We start from the raw sequence: 23,161 nt of genomic DNA, 5'->3' as shown, positions 1-23,161 counted from the left end.
TACAGGGATCTAAGGGTCTGTTCTGTGAGACTGCGGTCTCAGTTGTTGGTGGGGTGGAGGAGGGGGAGGTGGAAGAAATCTTTGTCCGATGAGGATGTTCTTCCCTTCGGGGTTACGTGTAAAAGAGTAGGATCCTCGGATGAGGATTCTAAAAGACAAGCAAAGAAAAAGTGAATGGGGTCCTACCTCTATAATCCAAGAAACATGGATCCCCAACCTATACGATGTGCCACCGTTAATGTGGCTTCCGTGTTTTCTGAACGTGCTCGTTTCTTGGCCTTCGATTTTTTCAACACGGTTGATGTTGACTTTTTATTTTTGCAGGAGACCAGGGTAGGTGACTTGGCCACACTCCATCGGGCCAAGTGTCAGTGGAAGCGGGGGCCTTCCTTCTGGTCTCTTGCGGCCGAGGCGTCCAGTGGGTTGGCAGTGCTTTTTACTGATATGGTAAACGTGCACAGGATTATAGATTTACAGGTAGGTAGGTGCATGATTTTAGATGTCAACCTGAGAGGACATGACCTGAGGCTAATAAACATCTATGGGCCCCATTCAAAGTGGGACAGGAAATGTCTTTTCAGGGAGATAAAACCGTTTCTTTTTACGGCCCAGCAGATTGTCTTTGGAGGTGATTTTAACACCGTCATTAGGCCAAAAGACAGAGGGGACACAAAGGCGACCCTGGGCTATGATTCCAATTTTCTAGTTAGCATGGTTAGAGAGGCTGGTCTGGTGGATGTGCACGTTCGCCATTTCCCAGACCTCACAGGTTTCACCTATCATTGTGGTAGTCGTAGGTCTAGGATAGATAGGTTTTTTGTTAAGGAGTCCTCGAAAACTTTGCCTCCTGAGACAAAGCCAGTAGAGTTCTCTGATCACGTTTTTCTGTGTGTTGCTTTGAACGTCTCAGAAACCCCTCAGAAAGGGCGGGCCTTTGGCGTTTGAATTCCGAGCTCCTAAAGGAGGAGGGAGTTAGTCAGTCCTTTAGAGACTTTCTTCAACTACAGGAAACACTTCTGGAGGCTGGTTGGAGTAGGTCTGAGTGGTGGGAGGAGTGTAAAAAGAGGACTCGAAGGCTTTTTCAAAGGCTGGTAGCCAGGAAAAACTTGAAAAAAAGATGTATCTACCAGAGCCTGAGAAACTGGATTTCTTGATCTCTGAGCGTGGAGGTAGTGGGGAAATCTCCCGGGTGAAGGCTCAGATGAAGGAATATCAGTACGATCGCCTGGCTTCTTTGATTCTGGAGAGGGATTATGGAAAGTACCACTCGCCTGATCCCTACCAGAGTTGCAGAAAATCAGTTGATTTGAGGGAGGTCCGGGGCCTGTTTGATGACCAGGGTACTCTTCATGAAGACAGGGAGGGTATTTTGGGAGTCATCAGGTCCTATTATTCCAGCCTTTTGTCTGAGCAGCCACTCATCAGAGAGAGGATGGATCAGTTTCTGAGGGAGACACCTGGACTTGAGCAACTTGATCCTTCTTTTGACTCTTTGGGCAGTGATGTGACAGTGGAGGAGGTCAAGAGAGCCATAGACGGTTTGTCTATAAAAAAATCTCCGGGCCCAGATGGGTTAACATCTGAATTTTTTAAAGCTTTTTCAGACATATTGGCTCCTCATCTCATGGAGGTATTTAATGAAAGCCTGGGTAAGGGATCACTCCCTCCCTCTATGAGATCCTCTGCTCTCATATTATTGTCTGAAGGTAGGGACCTGGTGCGTGTTGAGAACTGGCGCCCCATCGCTCTTCTCAATACGGACAGAAAGATTCTGGCAAAGGTACTTTTTAATCGGCTGATGGAAGTTTCCGGGCTGTTACTTTCTCCGTCTCAGCATTGCACTGTAAAAGGCCGAAGCACCTTTAGTGCTGTCCTTGGCATCCGGGAGGCTGTGGAGCATTGTCGTGCTGAAAAATGGGGCAAGTATTTGCTGGCATTGGATCAGTCCAAGGCTTTTGACCGAGTTAATCATCATTACCTGTGGGCTGTGCTGGAGAGGTATGGTCTTCCAGCGAGGGTGGTAGATTGGCTACGTGTCATTTACAATCAGGCTGAGAGCTTCCCACTTGTCAATGGCTGGGTAGGCCCTGCTTTTGCGGTCGACTCGGGTGTCCGTCAGGGGTGTCCCCTGAGCCCCCTTCTATATGTATTTGCAATTGATCCTTTTGTGCGGAGGATTGAGAGCGGTGCTGTGGCAGGGGTTCAGCTGGGCCCTGGGTTGCCGCTGAGGGTGGTGGCCTACGCAGACGATGTTACTGTGGTCCTGTCGTCTGTGGCAGAGGCACGTGGCATGGAACATCTTATCTGTGAGTACTCTGAGGCTTCGTGCTCCCGAATCAATCAGGATAAGTGTGAAGCTTTCTGGATGGGGGAGGAAGGTGATAAATTTACCCTTCTGGATAGCCTCCCCCGCGCCAGTCCAGAGATAAAAATTCTAGGTATCAAATTTGGCCGTGGTGATTATGCCACTCAGAATTGGGAGAAGAGGCTGGAAGATGCTACCAGGAAGGTGCAGTCCTGGAGAAGGTGGCAACTTTCTCTCAGGGAGAGGGTTGACTTATGCAAAACCTATCTGATTCCGCTTTTTCTGTATGTCAGTTATGTGTGCTTCTTGCCACAGTCTTTGTGGACCAAGATGAATTCTTTATTCTTCCTGATGTTATTGGGGAATAGAATGAATCTGGTCAAGAGAGGGATCACCTACAGATCGAGGGAACAGGGGGGGCTGAGTATGGTCAACCCTGTGGTGTTTTTTGCTGCAACGTTTTTAAAACTGAATCTAGGGAGTTTGTTTCTAAGAACTCCCCCTCGATGGGTAGAGTTTTAGGGCCTGGGTGTTTCCCTTCCTCAGGTTATGGATGGATGGTGGCCAAGTAAAAACCTTTCGAGTCCGGCATGGCTACCTCCCGATCTACGTTATACTGTGCTTGAAGATGACGAGGCTTTGGGGGCTGGAGGTGGGTGAAGTCAAAAACTTCTCTAGAAGGGAGAAGGAGAGAAGAATTTTGCGGACTCACTTTTATGCTCCGCTGTCGTTAAGGGACTGCCCAGGCAGTGTCTGCTCAGATGGGTTGTCTTTGATTAATTCTCAAAGAATCCCACTGAAGTTCAGAGATATTGCCTGGCTTTCTTTCCAAGGGAGGCTTTATGTGCGGGGTAACCTCAAGTATCGAAGTGCCAATGATCGTGGCTGCCCACGTGAGGAATGTCTAGGGAAGGTGGAGACAATGGACCATTTCCTCCTTGAGTGTCCCTTCAATATAAAGGTTTACAGAGCGGTATCAAGGGCCTTACGCATCCCGTGCCTTTCGGGGCTTAGTTACCCTGAGTGGGTTTATGGGGCGTTCAAAGGGTATAGAAGGTTTGATTTAACCACAATTTTTATAGTTAGTTTAGCAGTTAGGTTTCACACATGGGGTGCACAGTGTCAGGTTTCCCTCAGAGCAAAGGTCCTCCCCTGTGAGGAGGTGGTGGGAAATATTCTGCACAAGGTTAAGAGGATGATGGATATGGATAGGAAGAGGTTGGATGCTGTCGGGTGGTCCAGGCTCTGGCGCCACCTGAAACCCCCTTGAGTGAGTAACAGAAGTCCTTTTCTTGTTCATCTTATGGCTTCCTATCCTTCACCTTCCCGTAGATTTTCTTTTTTCTGTTTTTTTAATTAAAGCGGTTTGCATGTGACTAAAAGACTTCATTCATCTTTTCATTGCTTATGGTTATGATATGTATTGTTCGAATAGAGTAGGTTGTTTTTTGCTTAGATGTTAAGCAATTTTGACACTGCGTATAGTTATACAAGCTTTGTTGCTTTTTGGTTTGGATTATTGGGCAACAATTCAATGTATATTGTATGTCCTATTTTTATGAGTTGTACCATATTTATGTATTGTATGTTGCAATTTTTCTTAATAAAAGATAGCAGTATATACATGTGGGCATTATACAAAGGTGCAGCAGTATATACATGTAGGCATTATACACAGGTGCAGCAGTATATATATGTGGGCTTTATACACAGGTGTAGCAGTATATACATTTGGGCATTATACACATGTGCAGCAGTATATACATGTGGGTATTATACACAGGTGCAGCAGTATATACATGTGGGCATTATACACAGGTGCAGCAGTATATACATGTGGGCATTATAAAAAGGTGCAGCAGTATATACATGTGGGTATTATACACAGGTGCAGAGGTATATACATGTGGCCATTATACACAGGTGCAGCAGTATATATACATGTGGACATTATACACAGGTGCAGAGGTATATACATGTGGCCATTATACACAGGTGCAGCAGTATATATACATGTGGACATTATACACAAGTGTAGCAGTATATACATGTGGGCATTATACACAGGTGTAGCAGTATATACATACCGGCAATATACACAGGTGCAGCAGTATATAAATGTTGGCATTATACACAGGTGCAGCAGTATATACACATGGGCAGTATACACAGGAGCAGCAGTGTAAACACGTCAGCATTATACACAAGTACATCAGTATATACATGTGGGCATTATACACAGGTGCAGCAGTATATACATGTTGGCATTATACACAGGTGCAGCAGTATATACATGTGGGCATTATACACAGGTGCAGCAGTATATACATGTGGGCATTATACACAGGTGTAGTGGTATATACATGTGGGCATTATACACAGGTGCAGCAGTATATACATGTGGGCATTATACACAGGTGCAGCAGTATATACATGTGGGCATTATACACAGGTGCAGCAGTATATACATGTGGCCAGTATACACAGGTGCAGCAGTATATACATATGTGCATTATACAAAGGTGCATCAATATATACATGTAGGCATTATACACAGGTGCAGCAGTATATACATGTGGCCAATATACATAGGTGCAGCAGTAGATACATGTGGGCATTTTACATAGGTGCAGCAGTATATTCCTGTGGGCATTATACACAGGTGCAGCAGTATATACATGTGGGCATTATACACAGGTGCAGCGGTATATGCATGTGGGCATTATACACAGGTGCAGCAGTATATACATGTGGGCATCATAGATGTGCGCAGACGCCGACATGCGGGTGCCACTCCGGACTTCCCCCCTTCGCAGCATTATAGTCTTCTCTCACCTCCCCTGTCCTGGATATAGACTGCTTACCTGGGCGGCCCAGGTGAGCAGTCTTATGTCTCAGTGGAAGGGGTGGAGGACATAGTCAGTTACCCGGCGGAGGGGGGGGGGGAAATCTGGAGCGGCACCCGAATGTCGGGGTCTGTGCACGCCTATGGCGGGCATTATACACAGGTGCAGCAGTATATGCATGTGGGCATTATACACAGGTGCAGCAGTATATACATGTTGGCATTATACACAGGTACAGCAGTATATACATGTGGGCATTATACACATGGGCAGCAGTATATACATGTGGGCATTATACACAGGTGCAGCAGTATATACATGTGGGCATTATACACAGGTGCAGCAGTATATACATGTGGGCATTATACACAGGTGCAGCAGTAAATTGGTGAGTGTTGATCAGAGATGTGCGGATACGGTAGGTGGGGGGAGGGGTGGGAGGCATTACCTCACCTGTCACAGACATTCTGACTATAAAAATGATTAGAATAATAAAAAAAAAGATATTTCTAATATATTCTTTGTATTTTACCTCACCGCACGTCATACATATATCATTTCTTAGGTGTGTGCCTCTGCCAGTATCACAAGGGCGGGTGAATACATTATTGGCTGCCATAGTAATAAATAGCTGTTTTGAGACACGCAGGACAAGTGTTATGTATTACTGCCACAGTATATGTTATTAAATAATATTAGTTATTACTGCCTCTTATGTCTATAGTAAAAAAAAAAAAAAAACTAACTCATTAAGGGAACCTAGAGGATCTTGTAGGATGTTTTCAGCCATAAAAAGCCATGATCTATGACAGTAATACTGTGAACCTAATAAATATTAAGTTACAGTAAAGTTAATTAGGATTAAAATAAAATAAAAACAACTATTCCTTATACTTAAAACTTTCTCTGGAAATCATCTGTTGTAATTGTGCACCGTTCTACAGGGAGGAGAACCCGATGGTGTATCACCAGTTGCTGCTTTTACTCATAGTACTAGTAAGTGGTTTTTTGACATTTGTGTTTTGTTTTATTAAATGCTTTGTATTACAGCTGTCAAAGACTTACGGTTCAGTGTTTAGCGTTCAGATGGGCATGAAAAAGATGGTGGTCCTAGCCGGATATGAGACCGTAAAAGACGCTCTTGTCAATCATGCTGAAGAGTTTGGAGAGAGGGCGATACTTAAAATATTCAAGGACATGGACCATGGAAAGGGTGAGTCATTGTTATCATTTATTGTGTTTCCTTAATGCACAATTTAGCAATTTTAAGAATAGTGTTGACCCCACTCAGGGGTGCCGGGAGGGGAGGAGCAGGTACTAATTACCCAGGCCCGGGTAAATTGCAAGGCCACGCTATATGTACCAGGTAATATACAGTATACCAGTCTGTTCCTGTATAAATAGGCCATTTGCTTTTCCAATTTATCGTATAATGGGGGTGATTCCGAGTTGTTCGCTCGCTAGCTGCTTTTAGCAGCATTGCACACGCTAAGCCGCCGCCCTCTGGGAGTGTATCTTAGCATAGCAGAATTGCGAACGAAAGATTAGCAGAATTGCGAATAGAAATTTCTTAGCAGTTTCTGAGTAGCTCCAGACCTACTCACAAATAGCGATCAGTTCAGTCAGTTTTGTTCCTGGTTTGACGTCACTGTAGCGGAAAAAAATAACGAGCGAACAACTCGGAATGACCCCCAATATTACATGTTGCCCTACACCATCATCAAATGATAAGGTCCTGCTCTTATTGTGACAGTTCTTTTCTTGTTACTTTTCCTAAATCCTACTTAATTAGCTAGTCTAACATTCATGCTTTTCCCATTAATGAAAATTTGGATTAAAGATGGAAACTGCGTATAAATTTTGGATACGTAATAATTTAGAATAGCTGGGCACTAAAGAGAGTGACAGCTACAAATAAAACTTATGGGCTCATTTATCAATGAGTGATAAATTTTACTGTGAGTGATAAATTGCACCAACCCCCAGGGGTCTGAGTGTTATCAAGTCTTAGGGGTATATTCAATTGAAGTCGAAAGCTGCCGTCTGTAGAAAAGATGGCAGTTTTCAACTTTTTTAGGTTGTAAAGGGTTCCGACCTATTCAATCTAACCCCAAATTATTCGACAAGTCGAGGAATTCGACTTGTCGAAAAGCACGTGGATCAGTGGAATAGCTGCCGATCCGTGTGCTTGTGTCAAAAACGGGCCCCCTTTTCGACCATCTCAATTCGACTTTAAAAAAAGTCGAAGTGAGATGCGGGAGCAGATACAGGGAGAGCAGCGCCGGAGACAGGGAGAGCAGCGCCGGAGACAGGGAGAGCAGCGCCGGAGACAGGGAGAGCAGCGCCAGAGACGGGGAGAGCAGCGCCAGAGACGGGGAGAGCAGCGCCAGAGACGGGGAGAGCCGCGCCAGAGACGGGGAGAGCCACGCCAGAGACATGGAAAGCAGCGCCGGAGGATGTGTCACAGCCGCCGCTCACAGCATCGTCCACCCGGCTCCAGTAAGCGAGACCTCGCTTGCTGGAGCCAGGTGGACGCTGCCGTGAGCGGCGGCTATGATGCAGGGACGGTGAGAGGCAGAGACGGGGGGGAGAGGAGGCGGGGGAGAGCCGTGGGCAGACGGGGGAAAGCACCGCTACAGCAGTGCCTTTATAGCAGCTGCTGTATCACTGCTCTCCCCCGTCTGCCCGTGGCTCTCCCCCGTCTCAGCTCCCGCATCTCAATTTAAAAAAAAAGATTGCATTGAATAGTCCAGGTCGGATCCATTCCGACAAATTATTGTCGGAATGGATCCGACTTCAATTGAATATACCCTTAAAGCGTCCAATCTGTTTGTCAGATAAAATGCACATTAATAGTTGTGCTTCTAGTAAATGGTCCACACATGAAAATACAAAAATGCAAAAAAAAATAAGAAAATTCCAAACAGTATCCTTATGTTCAAAATCAGACTGCGGGGTCCCGCTCGTCTGTTACGTATGTGCGCACTTAATTTCTTTCAAAAGTAATAAGGGTCTTCACCGTGTCATTTAGACACAGTGTGGGCTAAGGTTGAAAGTTTGGGGCTCCGGACTGGCTACCTCCCCTTTGCCCCAGCTGCCAGAGGTTTGACTGTTTTCAGCTAATCCCCGGGAGCTTGTCGGCCATGGAAGTAGGTCCTGTCTTGGGGGAGATATGTGAACAGTTGCGGCTCTTGGAGCGGCTAAACAACAAAAGAAAAAAGCACCTCCCCACCTGTGAATCTGGAGAATCAATTACTGATGCAGCTCGCACTGAAAAGGGGGGAGATTGCCAACCCCTAATGTGAAAATACAAACCAAAAAGAGAGGGAGAGCGCAAGAGTAATTAAATATATTTATTCAGCAGATATATGACATATAATTGACATCAATAAAACAATATAAAATTGAGCATTAGCATATCGCTGGGATATACCTTTTATGACATTCCAGAAAGAACAAATTTAAATGTCTCCAGTAAAAAAACACAAAAATCCTAATCTTTTACAGCACTTATTAGTGAAAAAAACACTATTTGTTGGATAATGTTAATAGGTTTCAAATCCTACTGTGATCTAGATTGACAGTCTTATTCCGAGTGGAATCTCTTTGGAAAAACACTTCAAACAGTTCAGGGAATAGTTTAACGGGTAAAAAAATCACCTGTCAGACTGGCCGGTCTGTGTGGAGTAAACCCATGTGGAAGGTCACTGGAAGTTTTTACACAAGGTTCCGCTGTGTCCGCAAGGCTGTACCCGACATGTAGGCACACACTAATACTATTGACTCTTGTAGCGAGACACACTGCCTCAGCTACAAGAGTCAATAGTATTAGTGTGTGCCTACGTTTCAGAGAAGCACCCAGGCTTTATTGTACAGCCTTGCGAACACAGCGGGACCTTGTGTAAAAACTTCCAGTGACCTTCCACATGGGTTTTTTCTTGGACCGGCTTACTGCGCGTATGTTCACCCTACGGAGATTCACCTCGCGGTCAGGTACACCGCAAGATGATTATATGGCGTCGCTGCGGATCCCGTGTGACGCCATATAAAAAAAGATAATAACAAATAATAATTAAGCGCCTAATACAGAGGTGGCTGGAGGCCAGCCCTGTGCCCTGTACAGATTTACTGTCTGAGTATTTCCTCCAAGGTGAGCAATTGAGCTTATGAATATGCAAACACTATCAGTGACACAACCGCGACACTTCCATAACACGCCCATAAGATGGACACATCTGTGTGTCTGTTTAGCCACCTCCCAGTCGCCACTCAACAGTTCTTCAAGACATCTCCGATAACGCATCTCAATGTCATCTGCATCTTCATGTGTACATTCGGTGGGACTCATGCACTGTAGGAGTTTTTAGGGATTTTAACACACTGACAGTGTTAAACTCTCCACCAGCAATGCGATGGGGAATGAAAACATGATCATGTGCCACCTCCTCACCTCCATCCCCCCATTTCCAGTAAGAGGTACAATAAGCTTATTGGGGGCCTGACTTGGGAAAACCGACACAAGCAAACAATTGTGTTACTTCTTTATGATAAACCAAACTACACTATGTAGACCATGGGTCTTCAACCTGCGACCCTCCAGCTGCTGTGAAACTAGAAATCACAGCATGCCCTGTCTCAGCTTTAGCATGCCTTAGTAGCAAAACTGTGGCAGGTCATGCTGGGATGCAGGGCCATAACTAGGTGTGTGCGGAGGGTGCACCGCACATAGCACTGCAGGGTAGGGGGCGCTGTTAGCAGCACTTGTCAATTATCTGTTTTAATTACTTTAACTTGCAGCTTCCCCCCTTTTTGAAGCCCAGCATCTCCTCACCACCCATGTCTCCTTCCCCCACCCCTTCCGGCACTAACACTAATACCTATACAACATTCATGAACTTAGCTTTATATAGTTAGAAAGGAGCCTAGGAGCAGAGGCCTGCGCATGGGGTCTTTGGGGCTGAGGCCTGTGGCAGGGCTCTAGTGCTGGGGTGGAGGCATAGTTAGGCCTTGCAGGGGTCTAAGGCAGTGACTTAGGAGACTTGGCATATAAGACTTGGGACTGGGATAGGGGCGCAGTCTAAGACCAGAATCTGTGCCCTTGGTGAGAGCAATGGCTATAGCTTGGGGACTAGCTAATGAATGATGGGCCTACTGTAGGAGATGTTGATTGTGGCCTAGGGGCTTACAAGAATAGACACACATACAGGCCACTTATCTGGTCTCTACTTGGTCAGATCCTTCCTCTGTTGGAGTCTCCATGTGCTGTTCTTCCTGTGGTTCCTGATTTTCACGCTCCACATCGTGCTGCCTCCTCAAGCTGTCTGGGGAACAGTAAGTTTGATCCTAGAGCTCTCAATGTGAGGTCTCTGTGGTGGCATCAAAGACCAGGAGGTAGGTCCTGTTGGGAATGAGTGTACAGTTTGGTTGTTTAGCAGAGTTATACCCCTTTCACATCGCAAAAATAACCCGGTATATTGCCGAGTTTGAGCCGTGTCAACCCGGTTTGAGGTGCAGTGTGAAAGCGCCATTATGAATTTACCGTGTCAAACAACCCGGTATTTCAACCCGTGTAAAAAGAAGGATTCTACACGGTTCAGAAACGGTTCATTTGGCAGTGTGAAGCCTCAGACCCGCTATATTCAACCCGGTAATCTTAAAAAGGAGATGATAGGTTGTCTCCCTGCATGATGTCACCTGTCTGAACCCGGAAATAAACAGGCAGCACGCTTTAAACAGTGTGTTTTTATTCATACTACATTCACAGTGCTGCATTGCTACAGTGCTTGGAGAATATGGCAAACTGGAGTGAGGATGAGGTTAGGGAGCTGTTACGGATAAGAGGGGAGTCGGAAATCACCCACCAAATGACAGGGACTGTTAAGGATGCAATCACATACAAAAACATAACGAAGATGCTTGCAGCCTCTGGATTCCACCGTACCTCCCAGCAGGTAATCAATAAACTAAAGGCCCTTAAAAGGAATTTCCATAAGGTCCACGACCACAACAGAAACAGAAGTGGTGCTGCCCGTATGGAGTGGCAATATTATGAGCAGTGTGCCACCATATTTGGCCACACAGCACTTGCAACACCGGTTAGCTTATCCTCCAGCATAGCAGCAGCAGAAACAAGACAGGCCTGTGCTGCTTCCACCTGCAGCGTACAGGACCCAGACACCCGAGCACAGGATCCAGACACCCGATCACCACCACCACCATCTCCACTACTCGTACTGGATGATACGCAACCGATGGCAACCACTATGCCTGACCCAGTTGTACAGGAGCCCAGCAGGACTGAAACCACTGATGCGCCAGAAGACACAGCAGCTGGGCCAAGTCAAATGGCCCCAATTGCACAAACGCAGCCTTTGCGTGGAAACAGTAAGTACAACAATCCTAAAAGCATAATAACTAACATTAACAATTAACGTAAACTAAACACAAACTAACAACTCTAAACATTAACGTCATTAAATCTGAACCAAAAATGCATACAATTAAAAATGGTAAATGTTGCAGAGTATATGCAGTGTGTAGGTGGAAGGAGGCCACAAACACGTTTGCAAACACTGCTATTTTATATAAGCTCTTTGCAAATTCCAATAACATATTGTTTGATTTGTGTCTGCAGTATATACTGTTCCGCCAAGGAGGCGCCGGCCAAACAAAACGGAGCAAGCTGCAAGAATTATGACCACTGTCCTGGTGGAAAAATTAGAGCAGATGGACGCTGCCATGGCTGATCGAGAAGATGCACGTCTCGAGCGATTTCTGCAGGCAGAGCAAGACATGAACAATACATTTATGACGCAGCTGATCTCTATGCAGGAAACCTATAATAGGGATGCAAGAGAACGTCAGAGAGAAATGCAGGAATTTCAAATGTCCATATTTGACCGAATGTTCCAATGCATTGAAGGGCTGCACACAGTGCCACCAAACCACCCTCAACCATATACCCAATATTACCCTGGACCCCCCTACTATGATCATACCACACCTCAACCAACGCCACACCATACCCATCCTCGACATAACCAACCCCAACAAACCCCACCTCCACTAACTCCAACTCACTATACCCATCCTCGACATACACAACCTCAACACACCCAATCACCTACTGAAACGGAGACAACTACAGAGTCTCCTGTTTATCGTAATTTACCTTAAATAGTTATTGTTTTTAAAAAAAGGTTGGTTTTAAAATCATAGGACTGTTTTTCCTACACTATTACTGGTTTGACTTTTATTACTGTAAAGATTGCACTACTTTATTTACCAAAGTTTTATACAAATTAAAATTCTAAGGTCTCTGACCTTTTGTTAATCTTTGGACTTGTCCTATTTTTACTTACAAACAAACAAAATGCTTGATACATCCATTTCAAATTGGATATTGATGTTGTACATTTGTTATCGACACAGTAGCAGAATGTCAACTAAACAGGTTTATTTTTTGTAGCAACAACAATTAACAGAATATACAAACTGAAAAAAATTAACGGAGTAATGAGGGAAGGTTGGCCATTATAGCAGACCTCATCTGTTCTGCACTTCCAGAATGGTCGCCCAAATAGGCCTCACAATCAAGTGCAGGGTACGGCAGCAGAGGCCTGCACTGTCCACTCTGGTAGGAATTCCTCCCTCTGAAACTCACATAGGTTATGCAGAATACAACATGCTGCAACAATGTTAGGCATGATATTAATGTCTACATCATTGCGCTTCATAAGACAGCGCCAACGTCCTTTTAATCGTCCAAAGGCATTTTCGACCACCATTCTTGCCGAGCTCAGGGTGTGCGTATATGTAATTTGATTGGGGCTCAGCTGGACATGTTGGGTGAACCCCTTCATGAGCCATCGTCATAACGGGTAGGCTGCATCACCAATTATATGTACCGGGATCTCCACTCCGTCCACAAATTTGGATTTCTAGTAGGAATATAGATTTAAAAAAATGTACGTTAGCAATAAGAAATTGGAATACAAATATGAGCAGACTCCTCCATGATGGGCAGGCTGGTGGGCACATAGGAAGCATGTTTGAAGGTAACGCCAACTAATTGGTCCCAATGTAAATTAAATTGCAGTCATCTATTACCTGCTTGATTCATGAACATTGCGTCATTTTAACACATCTTTTCTTGGGCATGTTTTCAAAAGTATTAAAATTATTAAACAAAATCACCTCTCTTGGAAAAAGGTAGCCCCCTTGCTTGTCCTCTGCTACCCGGTACAGATCAGAGTTTGCAAGCACTCGAGCGTCATGTGACCGCCCCGGCCAACCGATGAATACGTCTGTGAAACTATATAAAAATATATATTAAGTTGTAAATTAATTATAAACAATTAGCATTAAGAAAACACAATGAGAAGAACATTACCAATACTTATGATCCACCACAGCTTGCAAAACAATGGAATGCCATCCCTTTCTGTTGTAGTAGTCGGCATGATTATCATGAGGTGCGATTATAGGGATGTGGGTACCATCAATTGCACCTGCACACTGCGGATATCCAGACTCCACAAATCCCTTAATTGTTTCATCCAAACGCTGGCCATGCGGAAGAGAAATAAATCTGTGGTATAGGTTGTCCACCAATGCTTTGGTCACTTCATGTACAATGGTGCAAACGGTAGATATCCCCACACCAAACAGGCAAGCAATTGTGCGATATTCACCTGGAGTGGCATACCACCACAATGCTATAGCTAGCCTCCTGCTTGGCTCTATTGGTGACCTGAAGTTTGTGGTCTGTCTAGAGAGTGCTGGGGACATTAAATCCAAAAGATAGTGGAATGTGTGACGTGACATTCTGAAGTGACACTTCCACTGAACATCCTGAAAGTTCAGCACACTTTGCATAAAAACTTGCCCATGCTGCCGTTCTCTAGACCACAATTTTCGTTGAGTAGTGAGGTTAAGGTTGAGTATGGTGGTCACAGAAGCAGATATAAACGATCTCCTCCTGCGCAGGTATTGCCGGCGACGAATGGCGGTGTCTCTCAAATACTGCAGCCTCCTCCTCCTCATAACATAGCTGCTGAACAAGCTACAGAATGTGAGAAGCTCAAATATCCTCTCACAGGCTGAATCCAAGAGCAGTACAGCTGAGACTATCACAAAGTCTATAGAGACATGTGCTGTGTCGGCCATGATTGCTGCACTACTGAGCACTCCCCAGCCCCTCCTTGTAATACCTTTCAAACCTCATCAATAGGAGACAGAAAAGTCCATTTATAATGACATCACAAATGTTTTCAAAGGGTGAACCGGGTTCAGTGTGAAAGGCACCAACCCGGGAATAACCCGGTAATAACACGGCTCCAAACTGCGATGTGAAAGGGGTATAGCGTGTTCAGACCCGGGTCGGAAGCGTGTTCAAAAGCCGGTTCTTTACCGGGTTAGCGATGTGAAAGCGGTACAATATACACAGCAGAGTTGTAATTAATCCAGGGCACAAGTAGAGAGAATTTAACTAGGTTGTGTTGTTTATTGATGTAAGTGATTTTACGACCATACTCAGGGGTCTATTCATAAAGCAGTGAAAAGAGTGGAGAAGTCAACATGTGGAGGAGTTGCCCATGGCAACCAATCATCTACTCTGTAAAATTGTATAGTATGCAAATTATAAATTTCACTTCAATGCTGATTGGTTGCCATGGGCAACTTCTCCACTGGCTCACTTCTCCACACTTTTCACTGCATCATGAATAGACCCCTATGTGTTATACTGGATATCCAGAGGAGTAATAGAGAGAGATGGAAGAGAGAGGAGGAATAGGAGGAAACAGGTGAGAGAAAATAAGATTTTACTCACCGGTAAATCTATTTCTCGTAGTCCGTAGTGGATGCTGGGGACTCCGTAAGGACCATGGGGAATAGCGGCTCCGCAGGAGACTGGGCACAACTAAAGAAAGCTTTAGGACTACCTGGTGTGCACTGGCTCCTCCCACTATGACCCTCCTCCAGACCTCAGTTAGGATACTGTGCCCGGAAGAGCTGACACAATAAGGAAGGATTTTGAATCCCGGGTAAGACTCATACCAGCCACACCAATCACACCGTATAACTCGTGATACTATACCCAGTTAACAGTATGAATAACAACTGAGCTTCAACAGATGGCTCAACAATAACCCTTTAGTTAGGCAATAACTATATACAAGTATTGCAGACAATCCGCACTTGGGATGGTTGCCCAGCATCCACTACGGACTACGAGAAATAGATTTACCGGTGAGTAAAATCTTATTTTCTCTAACGTCCTAAGTGGATGCTGGGGACTCCGTAAGGACCATGGGGATTATACCAAAGCTCCCAAACGGGCGGGAGAGTGCGGATGACTCTGCAGCACCGAATGAGCAAACTCTAGGTCCTCCTCAGCCAGGGTATCAAACTTGTAGACTCTTGCAAGAGTTTTTGACCCCGACCAAGTAACAGCTCGGCAAATTTGTAAAGACGAGACCCCTCGGGCAGCCGCCCAAGAAGAGCCCACTTTCCTCGTGGAATGGGCTTTTACAGATTTAGGGTGCGGCAGTCCAGCCGCAGAATGTGCAAGTTGAATCGTGCTACAGATCCAGCGAGCAATAGTCTGCTTAGAAGCAGGAGCACCCAGCTTGTTGGGTGCATACAGGATAAATAGCGAGTCAGTCTTTCTGACTCCAGCCGTCCTGGAAACATATATTTTTCAGGGCCCTGACTACGTCCAGAAACTTGGAATCCTCCAAGTCCCAAGAAGCCGCAGGCACCACAATAGGTTGGTTCACATGAAAAACTGATACCACCTTAGGAAGGAATTGGGAACGAGTCCTCAATTCCGCCTTATCCATATAAAATACAGATAAGGGCTTTTGCATGACAAAGCCACCAATTCTGATATACGCCTGGCCGACGCCCAGGCCCACAGCATGACCACTTTCCACTTGAGGTATTGTAGCTCCACGGATTTAAGTGGCTCAACTCAATGCGACTTCAGGAAATCCAACACTACGTTGAGATCTCACGGTGCCACTGGAGGCACAAACGGGGGCTGAGTATGCAGCACTCCCTTAACAAAAGTCTGAACTTCAGGCAGTGAAGCCAGTTCTATTTTGGAAGAAAATCGATAGAGCCGAAATCTGGACCTTAATGGAACCCAATTTTAGGCCCATAGTCACCGTTGACTTGTAGGAAGTGCAGAAATCGACCTAGCTGAAATTCCTCCTTTTGGGGCCTTACTGGCCTCACAGCACGCAACATATTTCCGCCATATGCGGTGATAATGGTTTGCGTTCACTTCTTTCCTAGCTTTAAATAGCGTAGGGATAACTTCCTCTGGAATGCCCTCTTCCTTCAGGATCCGGCGTTCAACCGCCATGCCGTCAAACGCAGCCGCGGTACGTCTTGGAACAGACAGGCCCCCTGCTGCAGCAGGTCCTGTCTGAGCGGCAGAGGCCATGGGTCCTCTGAGATCATTTCTTGGAGTTCTGGGTACCAAGCTCTTCTTGGCCAACCCAGAACAATGAGTATAGTTCTTACTCCTCTCCTTCTTATTATTCTCATTACCCTGGGTATGAGAGGCAGAGAAGGGAACACATACACCGACTGGTACACCCACGGTGTTACCAGAGCGTCCACAGCTATCGCCTGAGGGTCCCTTGACCTGGCGCAATATCTTTGTAGCTTTTTGTTGAGGCGGGACGCCATCATGTCCACCTGTGGCCTTTCCCAACGGTGTACAATCATTTGGAAGACTTCTGGATGAAGTCCCCACTCTCCCGGGTGGAGGTCGTGTCTGCTGAGAAAGTCTGCTTCTCAGTTGTCCACTCCGGGAATGAACACTGCTGACAGTGCTAACACATGATTTTCCGCCCATCGGAGAATCCTCGTGGCTTCTGCCATCGCCATCCTGCTTCTTGTGCCGCCCTGTCGGTTTCCCTGAGCGACCGCCGTGATGTTGTCTGACTGGATCAGCACCGGCCGGTGTTGAAGCAGGGGTCTAGCCTGACTTAGGGCATTGTAAATGGCCCATAGTTCCAGAACATTTATGTGTAGGGAAGTCTCCTGACTTTTCCACAGGCCTTGGAAGTTTCTTCCCTGTGTGACTGCCCCCCAGCCTTGAAGGCTGGCATCCGTGGTCACCAGGACCCAGTCCTGTATGCCGAATCTGCGGCCCCCTAGAAGACGAGCACTCTGCCGTCACCACCACAGCGACACCCTGGCCCTTGGAGACAGGGTTATCCGCCGATGCATCTGAAGATGCGACCCGGACCACTTGTCCAACAGATCCCACTGGAAGATCCTTGCATGGGACCTGGCGAATGGAATTTCTTCGTAAGAAGCTACCATCTTTCCCAAGGCTCGCGTGCATTGATGCACCGACACCTGTATTTGTATTAGGAGGTCTCCGTCTAGAGACGCCAACTCCTTGGACTTCTCCTCCGGGAGAAACCCTTTTTATCCTGTTCTGTGTCCAGAACCATACCCAGGAACAGTAGACGCGTCGTAGGAACCAGCTGCGACTTTGGAATATTCAGAATCCATCCGTGCTGTTGTAGCACTTCCCGAGATAGTGTTACTCCGACGAACAACTGCTCCCTGGACCTCGCCTTTTTAAGGAGATTGTCCAAGTACGGGATAAGTACTTCGGCCATTACCTTGGTAAATACCCTCGGTGCCGGGGACAGACCAACGGCAACGTCTGGAATTGGTAATGACAATCCTGTACCACAATTTTGAGGTACACCTGGTGAAGAGGGTAAATAGGGACATACAGGTAAGCATCCTTGATGTCCAGTGATACCCTGAAATTCTCCAGGCTTGCAATAATCGCCCTGAGCGATTCCATTTTGAACTTGAACCTTCGTATATAAGTGTTCAAGAATTTCAATTTTAGAATGGGTCTTACCGAACCATCTGGTTTCGGTACCACAAGATTTTGGAATAGTAACCCCGGCCCTGTTGAAGGAGGGGTACCTTGATTTCACCTGCTGGAAGTACAGCTTGTGAATTGCCGCCAGTACTACCTTTCTCCGAGGGCAGCAGGCAAGGCTGATGTGAGGTAACGGCGAGGGGGAGTCGCCTCGAACTCCAGCCTGTATCCCTGTGATACTACTTGCAGAACCTAGGGATCCACCTGTGGGCAAGCCCACTGGTCCCTGAAGTTCCCGAGACGCGCCCCCACCGCACCTGTCTCCACCTGTGGAGCCCCAGTGTCATGCGGTGGACTCAGAGGAAGCGAGGGAAGATTTTTGATTCTGGGAACTGGCTGCCTGGAGCAGCTTTTTCCTTCTTCCCTTGTCTCTGTGTAGAAAGGAAGCGCCTTTGACCCGCTTGCTTTTCTGAAGCCGAAAGGACTGTACCTGAAAATACTGTGCTTTCTTAGGCTTTTGTGAGGAAACCTGAGGTAAAAATTTTTCTTCCCAGCTGTTGCTGTGGATACGAGGTCCCAGAGACCATCCCCAAACAATTCCTCACCCTTATAATGGCAGAATCTCCATGTGCCTTTTAAAGGCAGCATCACCTGTCCACTGCCGGGTTTCTAATACCCTCCGGGCAGAATGGACATTGCATTAATTCTGGATGCTAGCCGGTAAATATCCCTCTGTGCATCCTTCCTATATAAGACGACGTCTTTAAAATGCTCTATGTTAGCAAAATATTATCCCTGTCTAGGGTATTATATGATCTGACAGGGTATCAGACCACGCTGCAGCAGCACTATTTTGCTGAGGCAATTGCAGGTCTCAGTATAGAACCTGAGTGTGTGTATATACAGACTTCAGGATAGCCTCCTGCTTTTTATCAGCAGGCTCCTTCAAGGTGGCCGTACCCTAAGACGGCAGTGCCACCTTTTTTGACAAACGTGTGAGCGCCTTATCCACCCTAGGGGATATCTCCCAGCGTGACCTATCCTCTGGCGGGAAAGGGTACGCCATCAGTAACTGTTTAGAAATTACCAGTTTATTATCGGGGGAACCCATGCTTCTTTACACACTTCATTCATTCATCTGATGGGGGAACAAAACACTGGCTGCTTTTTGTCCCCAAAAATAAAACCCCTTTTATGTGGTACTTGGGTTCATGTCAGAAATGCGTAACACATTTTTTCATTGCCGAGATCATGTAACGGATGTTCCTAGTGGATTGTGTATATGTCTCAACCTCGTCGACACTGGAGTCAGACTCCGTGTCGACATCTGTGTCTGCCATCTGAGGTAACGGGCGTTTTTTTGAGCCCCTGATGGCCTTTGAGACGCCTGGGCAGGCGCGGGCTGAGAAGCCGGCTGTCCCACATCTGTTTTACGTCATCCAGCCTTCTATGTAAGGAGTTGACATTGTCGGTTAATACATTTCACCTATCCATCCACTCTGGTGTCGGCCCCACAGGGGGCGACATCCCATTTATCGGCCTCTGCTCCACCTCCGCGTAACCTTCCTCATCCCACATGTCGACACAGCAGTACCGACACACAGCACACACACAGGGAATGCTCTGACTGAGGACAGGACCCCACAAAGTCCTTTGGGGAGACAGAGAGAGAGTATGCCAGCACACACCAGAGCGCTATATAATGCAGGGATTAACACTATAACTGAGTGATTTTTTCCCCCAATAGCTGCTTGTATAAACAATATCGCACCTAAATTTAGTGCCCCCCCTCTCTTTTTAACCCTTTGAGCCTGAAAACTACAGGGGAGAGCCTGGGGAGCTGTTTTCCAGCTGCACTGTGAAGAGAAAATGGCGCCAGTGTGCTGAGGGAGATAGCTCTGCCCCTTTTTCGCGGACTTTTCTCCCGCTTTTTTATGGATTCTGGCAGGGGTATTTATCACATATATAGCCTCTGGGGCTATATATTGTGATATATTTGCCAGCCAAGGTGTTTTTATTGCTGCTCAGGGCGCCCCCCCCAGCGCCCTGCACCCTCAGTGACCGGAGTGTGAAGTGTGTATGAGGAGCAATGGCGCACAGCTGCAGTGCTGTGCGCTACCTTGGTGAAGACTGATGTCTTCTGCCGCCGATTTTCCGGACTCTTCTTGCTTCTGGCTCTGTAAGGGGGCCGGCGGCGCGGCTCCGGGACCGAACATCAATGGCCGGTTCCATTCGGTCGATCCCTCTGGAGCTAATGGTGTCCAGTAGCCTAAGAAGCCCAAGCTACCACCAGTTAGGTAGGTTCGCTTCTTCTCCCCTTAGTCCCTCGCTGCAGTGAGTCTGTTGCCAGCAGATCTCACTGTAAAATAAAAAACCTAAAATATACTTTCTCTCTAGGAGCTCAGGAGAGCCCCTAGTGTGCATCCAGCTCGGCCGGGCACAGAAATCTAACTGAGGTCTGGAGGAGGGTCATAGTGGGAGGAGCCAGTGCACACTAGGTAGTCCTAAAGCTTTCTTTAGTTGTGCCCAGTCTCCTGCGGAGCCGCTATTCCCCATGGTCCTTACGGAGTCCCCAGCATCCACTTAGGACGTTAGAGAAAGGAGGAATATGGAGTGATGGGCGAAAGAGGAGGAGGGATAGGGGGAGAGAGAGGAGGAATGTGAAAGATGGGAGAGAGAAAGAGGAACACTAGAGGAAGATGGCAGATAGAGAGGGGAGGTATAGGGGGGACAGCAGACAGAGGAAGAATAGGGAGAGATGGGAGAGAGAGAGGAGGTTAAGGGGATATTGGAGAGAGAGAGAGAGAGAGAGAGAGAGAGAGGAGTAAAATGGAGAGATGGAGAGAGAGGAGGAATAGGGGGAGATGGGAGAGAGATAAGGAATAGGGAGATGGGAGAGAGAAGATGAATGGGAAGACAGAGAGATAGGAAGAGGAAACATAAGGGGAGATAGGAGAGAGAGAGAGAGAGAGAGAGAGAGAGAGAGAGAAAGAGAGAGAGAGAGAAAGAGAGGGAGAGATAGAAGGAATAGGTGGATACAGGAGCGAGAAAGAGGAGAAAAGGGGGAGACAGGAGAGAGAGAGAGGAGGAATAGGGGAGAAGGGAGAGAGGGGTGGGAGTGCTCTCCAGCACTGGGAGGGTTATAACACTGCCCACACGTCCTTGGCTCCTCGCACCAGCGGCTAGTCTGTGTCACCCAATACATGGCATTTGCCAGAACTGCCAAATGGGCAGTCCGAGCTTGTCTTGCCCATACAAACATGCACGACGCACACATTCAGCATGTAGACATAGCTGGTGCAGGAACATCAACCTGGTTTATATATACAGGAAAAACACGTGGCTCTGCTTAGAATGACATACCGTATGTGTGAATGTCTATAACAATACAAACACTGAAACCTGTGAACATTTCAGGACTTACTTTGTCAAATGGTGAAAACTGGAAAGTAATGAGAAGATTTACAATAACCACGTTACGTGACTTCGGGATGGGGAAAAGTACGATTGAAGATAAGATTGCAGAAGAAAGTGTCCACCTAACTGACCATATTGCGTCCTTTAAAGGTACAGTACAGTATGATTGTCATAGAGCCCCCATGTATGGAAACAGATGCAGAGAATTAGAGATGCGCGCAGGCACTTTTCGTGTTTTGTGTTTTGTTTTGGATCTGGATGACTTTTAAAAAAAAAACACCATAAGAATAGCTAAAATCATAGAATTTGGGGGTAATTTTGATTCTACGGTAGTATTAACCTCAATAACATTCATTTCCAGTCTATTCTGAACACCTCACAGTGGGGGTAATTCCAAGTTGATCGCAGCAGGACATTTTTTAGCAGTTGGGCAAAACCATGTGCACTGCAGGGGAGGCAGATATAACATGTGCAGAAAGAGTTAGATTTGGGTGGGTTATTTTATTTCTGTGCAGGGTAAATACTGGCTGCTTTATTTTTACACTGCAAATTAGATTGCAGATTGAATACACCACACCCAAATCTAACTCTCTCTGCACATGTTAACTTGCCTCTTCTGCAGTGCACATGGGCCCTCATTCCGAGTTGTTCGCTCGCAAGGCGATTTTAGCAGTATTGCACACGCTAAGCCGCCGCCTACTGGGAGTGAATCTTAGCATAGTAAAATTGCGAACGATGTATTCGCAATATTGCGATTACACACCTCGTAGCAGTTTCAGAGTAGCTTCAGACTTACTTGGCATCTGCGATCAGTTCAGTGCTTGTCGTTCCTGGTTTGACGTCACAAACACACCCAGCGTTCGCCCAGACACTCCCCCGTTCCTCCGGCCACTCCTGCGTTTTTCCCGGAAACGGTAGCGTTTTTTCCCACACGCCCATAAAACGGCCTGTTTCCGCACAGTAACACCCATTTCCTGTCAATCACATTACGATCGCCGGAGCGAAGAAAAAGCCGTGAGTAAAAATCCTATCTTCATAGCAAATTTACTTGGCGCAGTCGCAGTGCGGACATTGCGCATGCGCACTAAGCGGAAAATCGCTGCGATGCGATGAAATTTACCGAGCGAACAACTCGGAATGAGGGCCATGGTTTTGCCCAACTGCTAACAAAGTTCCTGCTGCGATCAACTTGGAATTACCCCCAGTATTGGAGGTCATTCCGAGTCGTTCGCTCTGAAAATTTCTTCGCATCGCAGCGTTTTTCCGCTTAGTGCGCATGCGCAATGTCCGCACTGCGACTGCGCCAAGTAAATTTGCTATGAAGTTTGGATTTTTACTCACGGCTTTTTCTTCGCTCAGGCGATCGTAGTGTGATTGACAGGAAATGGGTGTTACTGGGCGGAAACAGGCCGTTTTATGGGCGTGTGGGAAAAAACGCTACCGTTTCCGGAAAAAACGCGGGAGTGGCTGGAGAAACGGAGGAGTGTCTGGGCGAACGCTGGGTGTGTTTGTGACGTCAAACCAGGAACGATAAGCACTGAACTGATCGCAGATGCCGAGTAAGTCTGAAGCTACTCTGAAACTGCTACGAGGTGTGTAATCGCAATATTGCAAATCTTTAGTTCGCAATTTTAAGAAGCTAAGATTCACTCCCAGTAGGCGGCGGCTTAGCGTGTGCAATACTGCTAAAATCGCCTTGCGAGCGAACAACTCGGAATGAGGGCCATT

General features: G+C 46.5%; 1 protein-coding gene across 1 annotated transcript in view; it reads left to right on the top strand.

Annotated features, from left to right (window-relative positions):
* Positions 1-23,161, top strand: part of LOC134908898 (cytochrome P450 2K4-like) — a 92,783-nt gene that overhangs the window by 12,155 nt on the left and 57,467 nt on the right. The window contains exons 2-3 of the mRNA XM_063915123.1: positions 6,202-6,364; positions 21,434-21,583. Of these exons, the coding sequence (XP_063771193.1) occupies positions 6,202-6,364; positions 21,434-21,583 (313 nt within the window). The remainder of the gene's footprint in view (positions 1-6,201; positions 6,365-21,433; positions 21,584-23,161) is intronic.

This window comes from Pseudophryne corroboree, chromosome 4 (assembly GCF_028390025.1).
Source record: "Pseudophryne corroboree isolate aPseCor3 chromosome 4, aPseCor3.hap2, whole genome shotgun sequence".
NCBI lineage: Eukaryota > Metazoa > Chordata > Amphibia > Anura > Myobatrachidae > Pseudophryne > Pseudophryne corroboree.
Note: the sequence above shows the minus strand (reverse complement) of the source record. Positions and strands in the feature narration are given on the sequence as shown.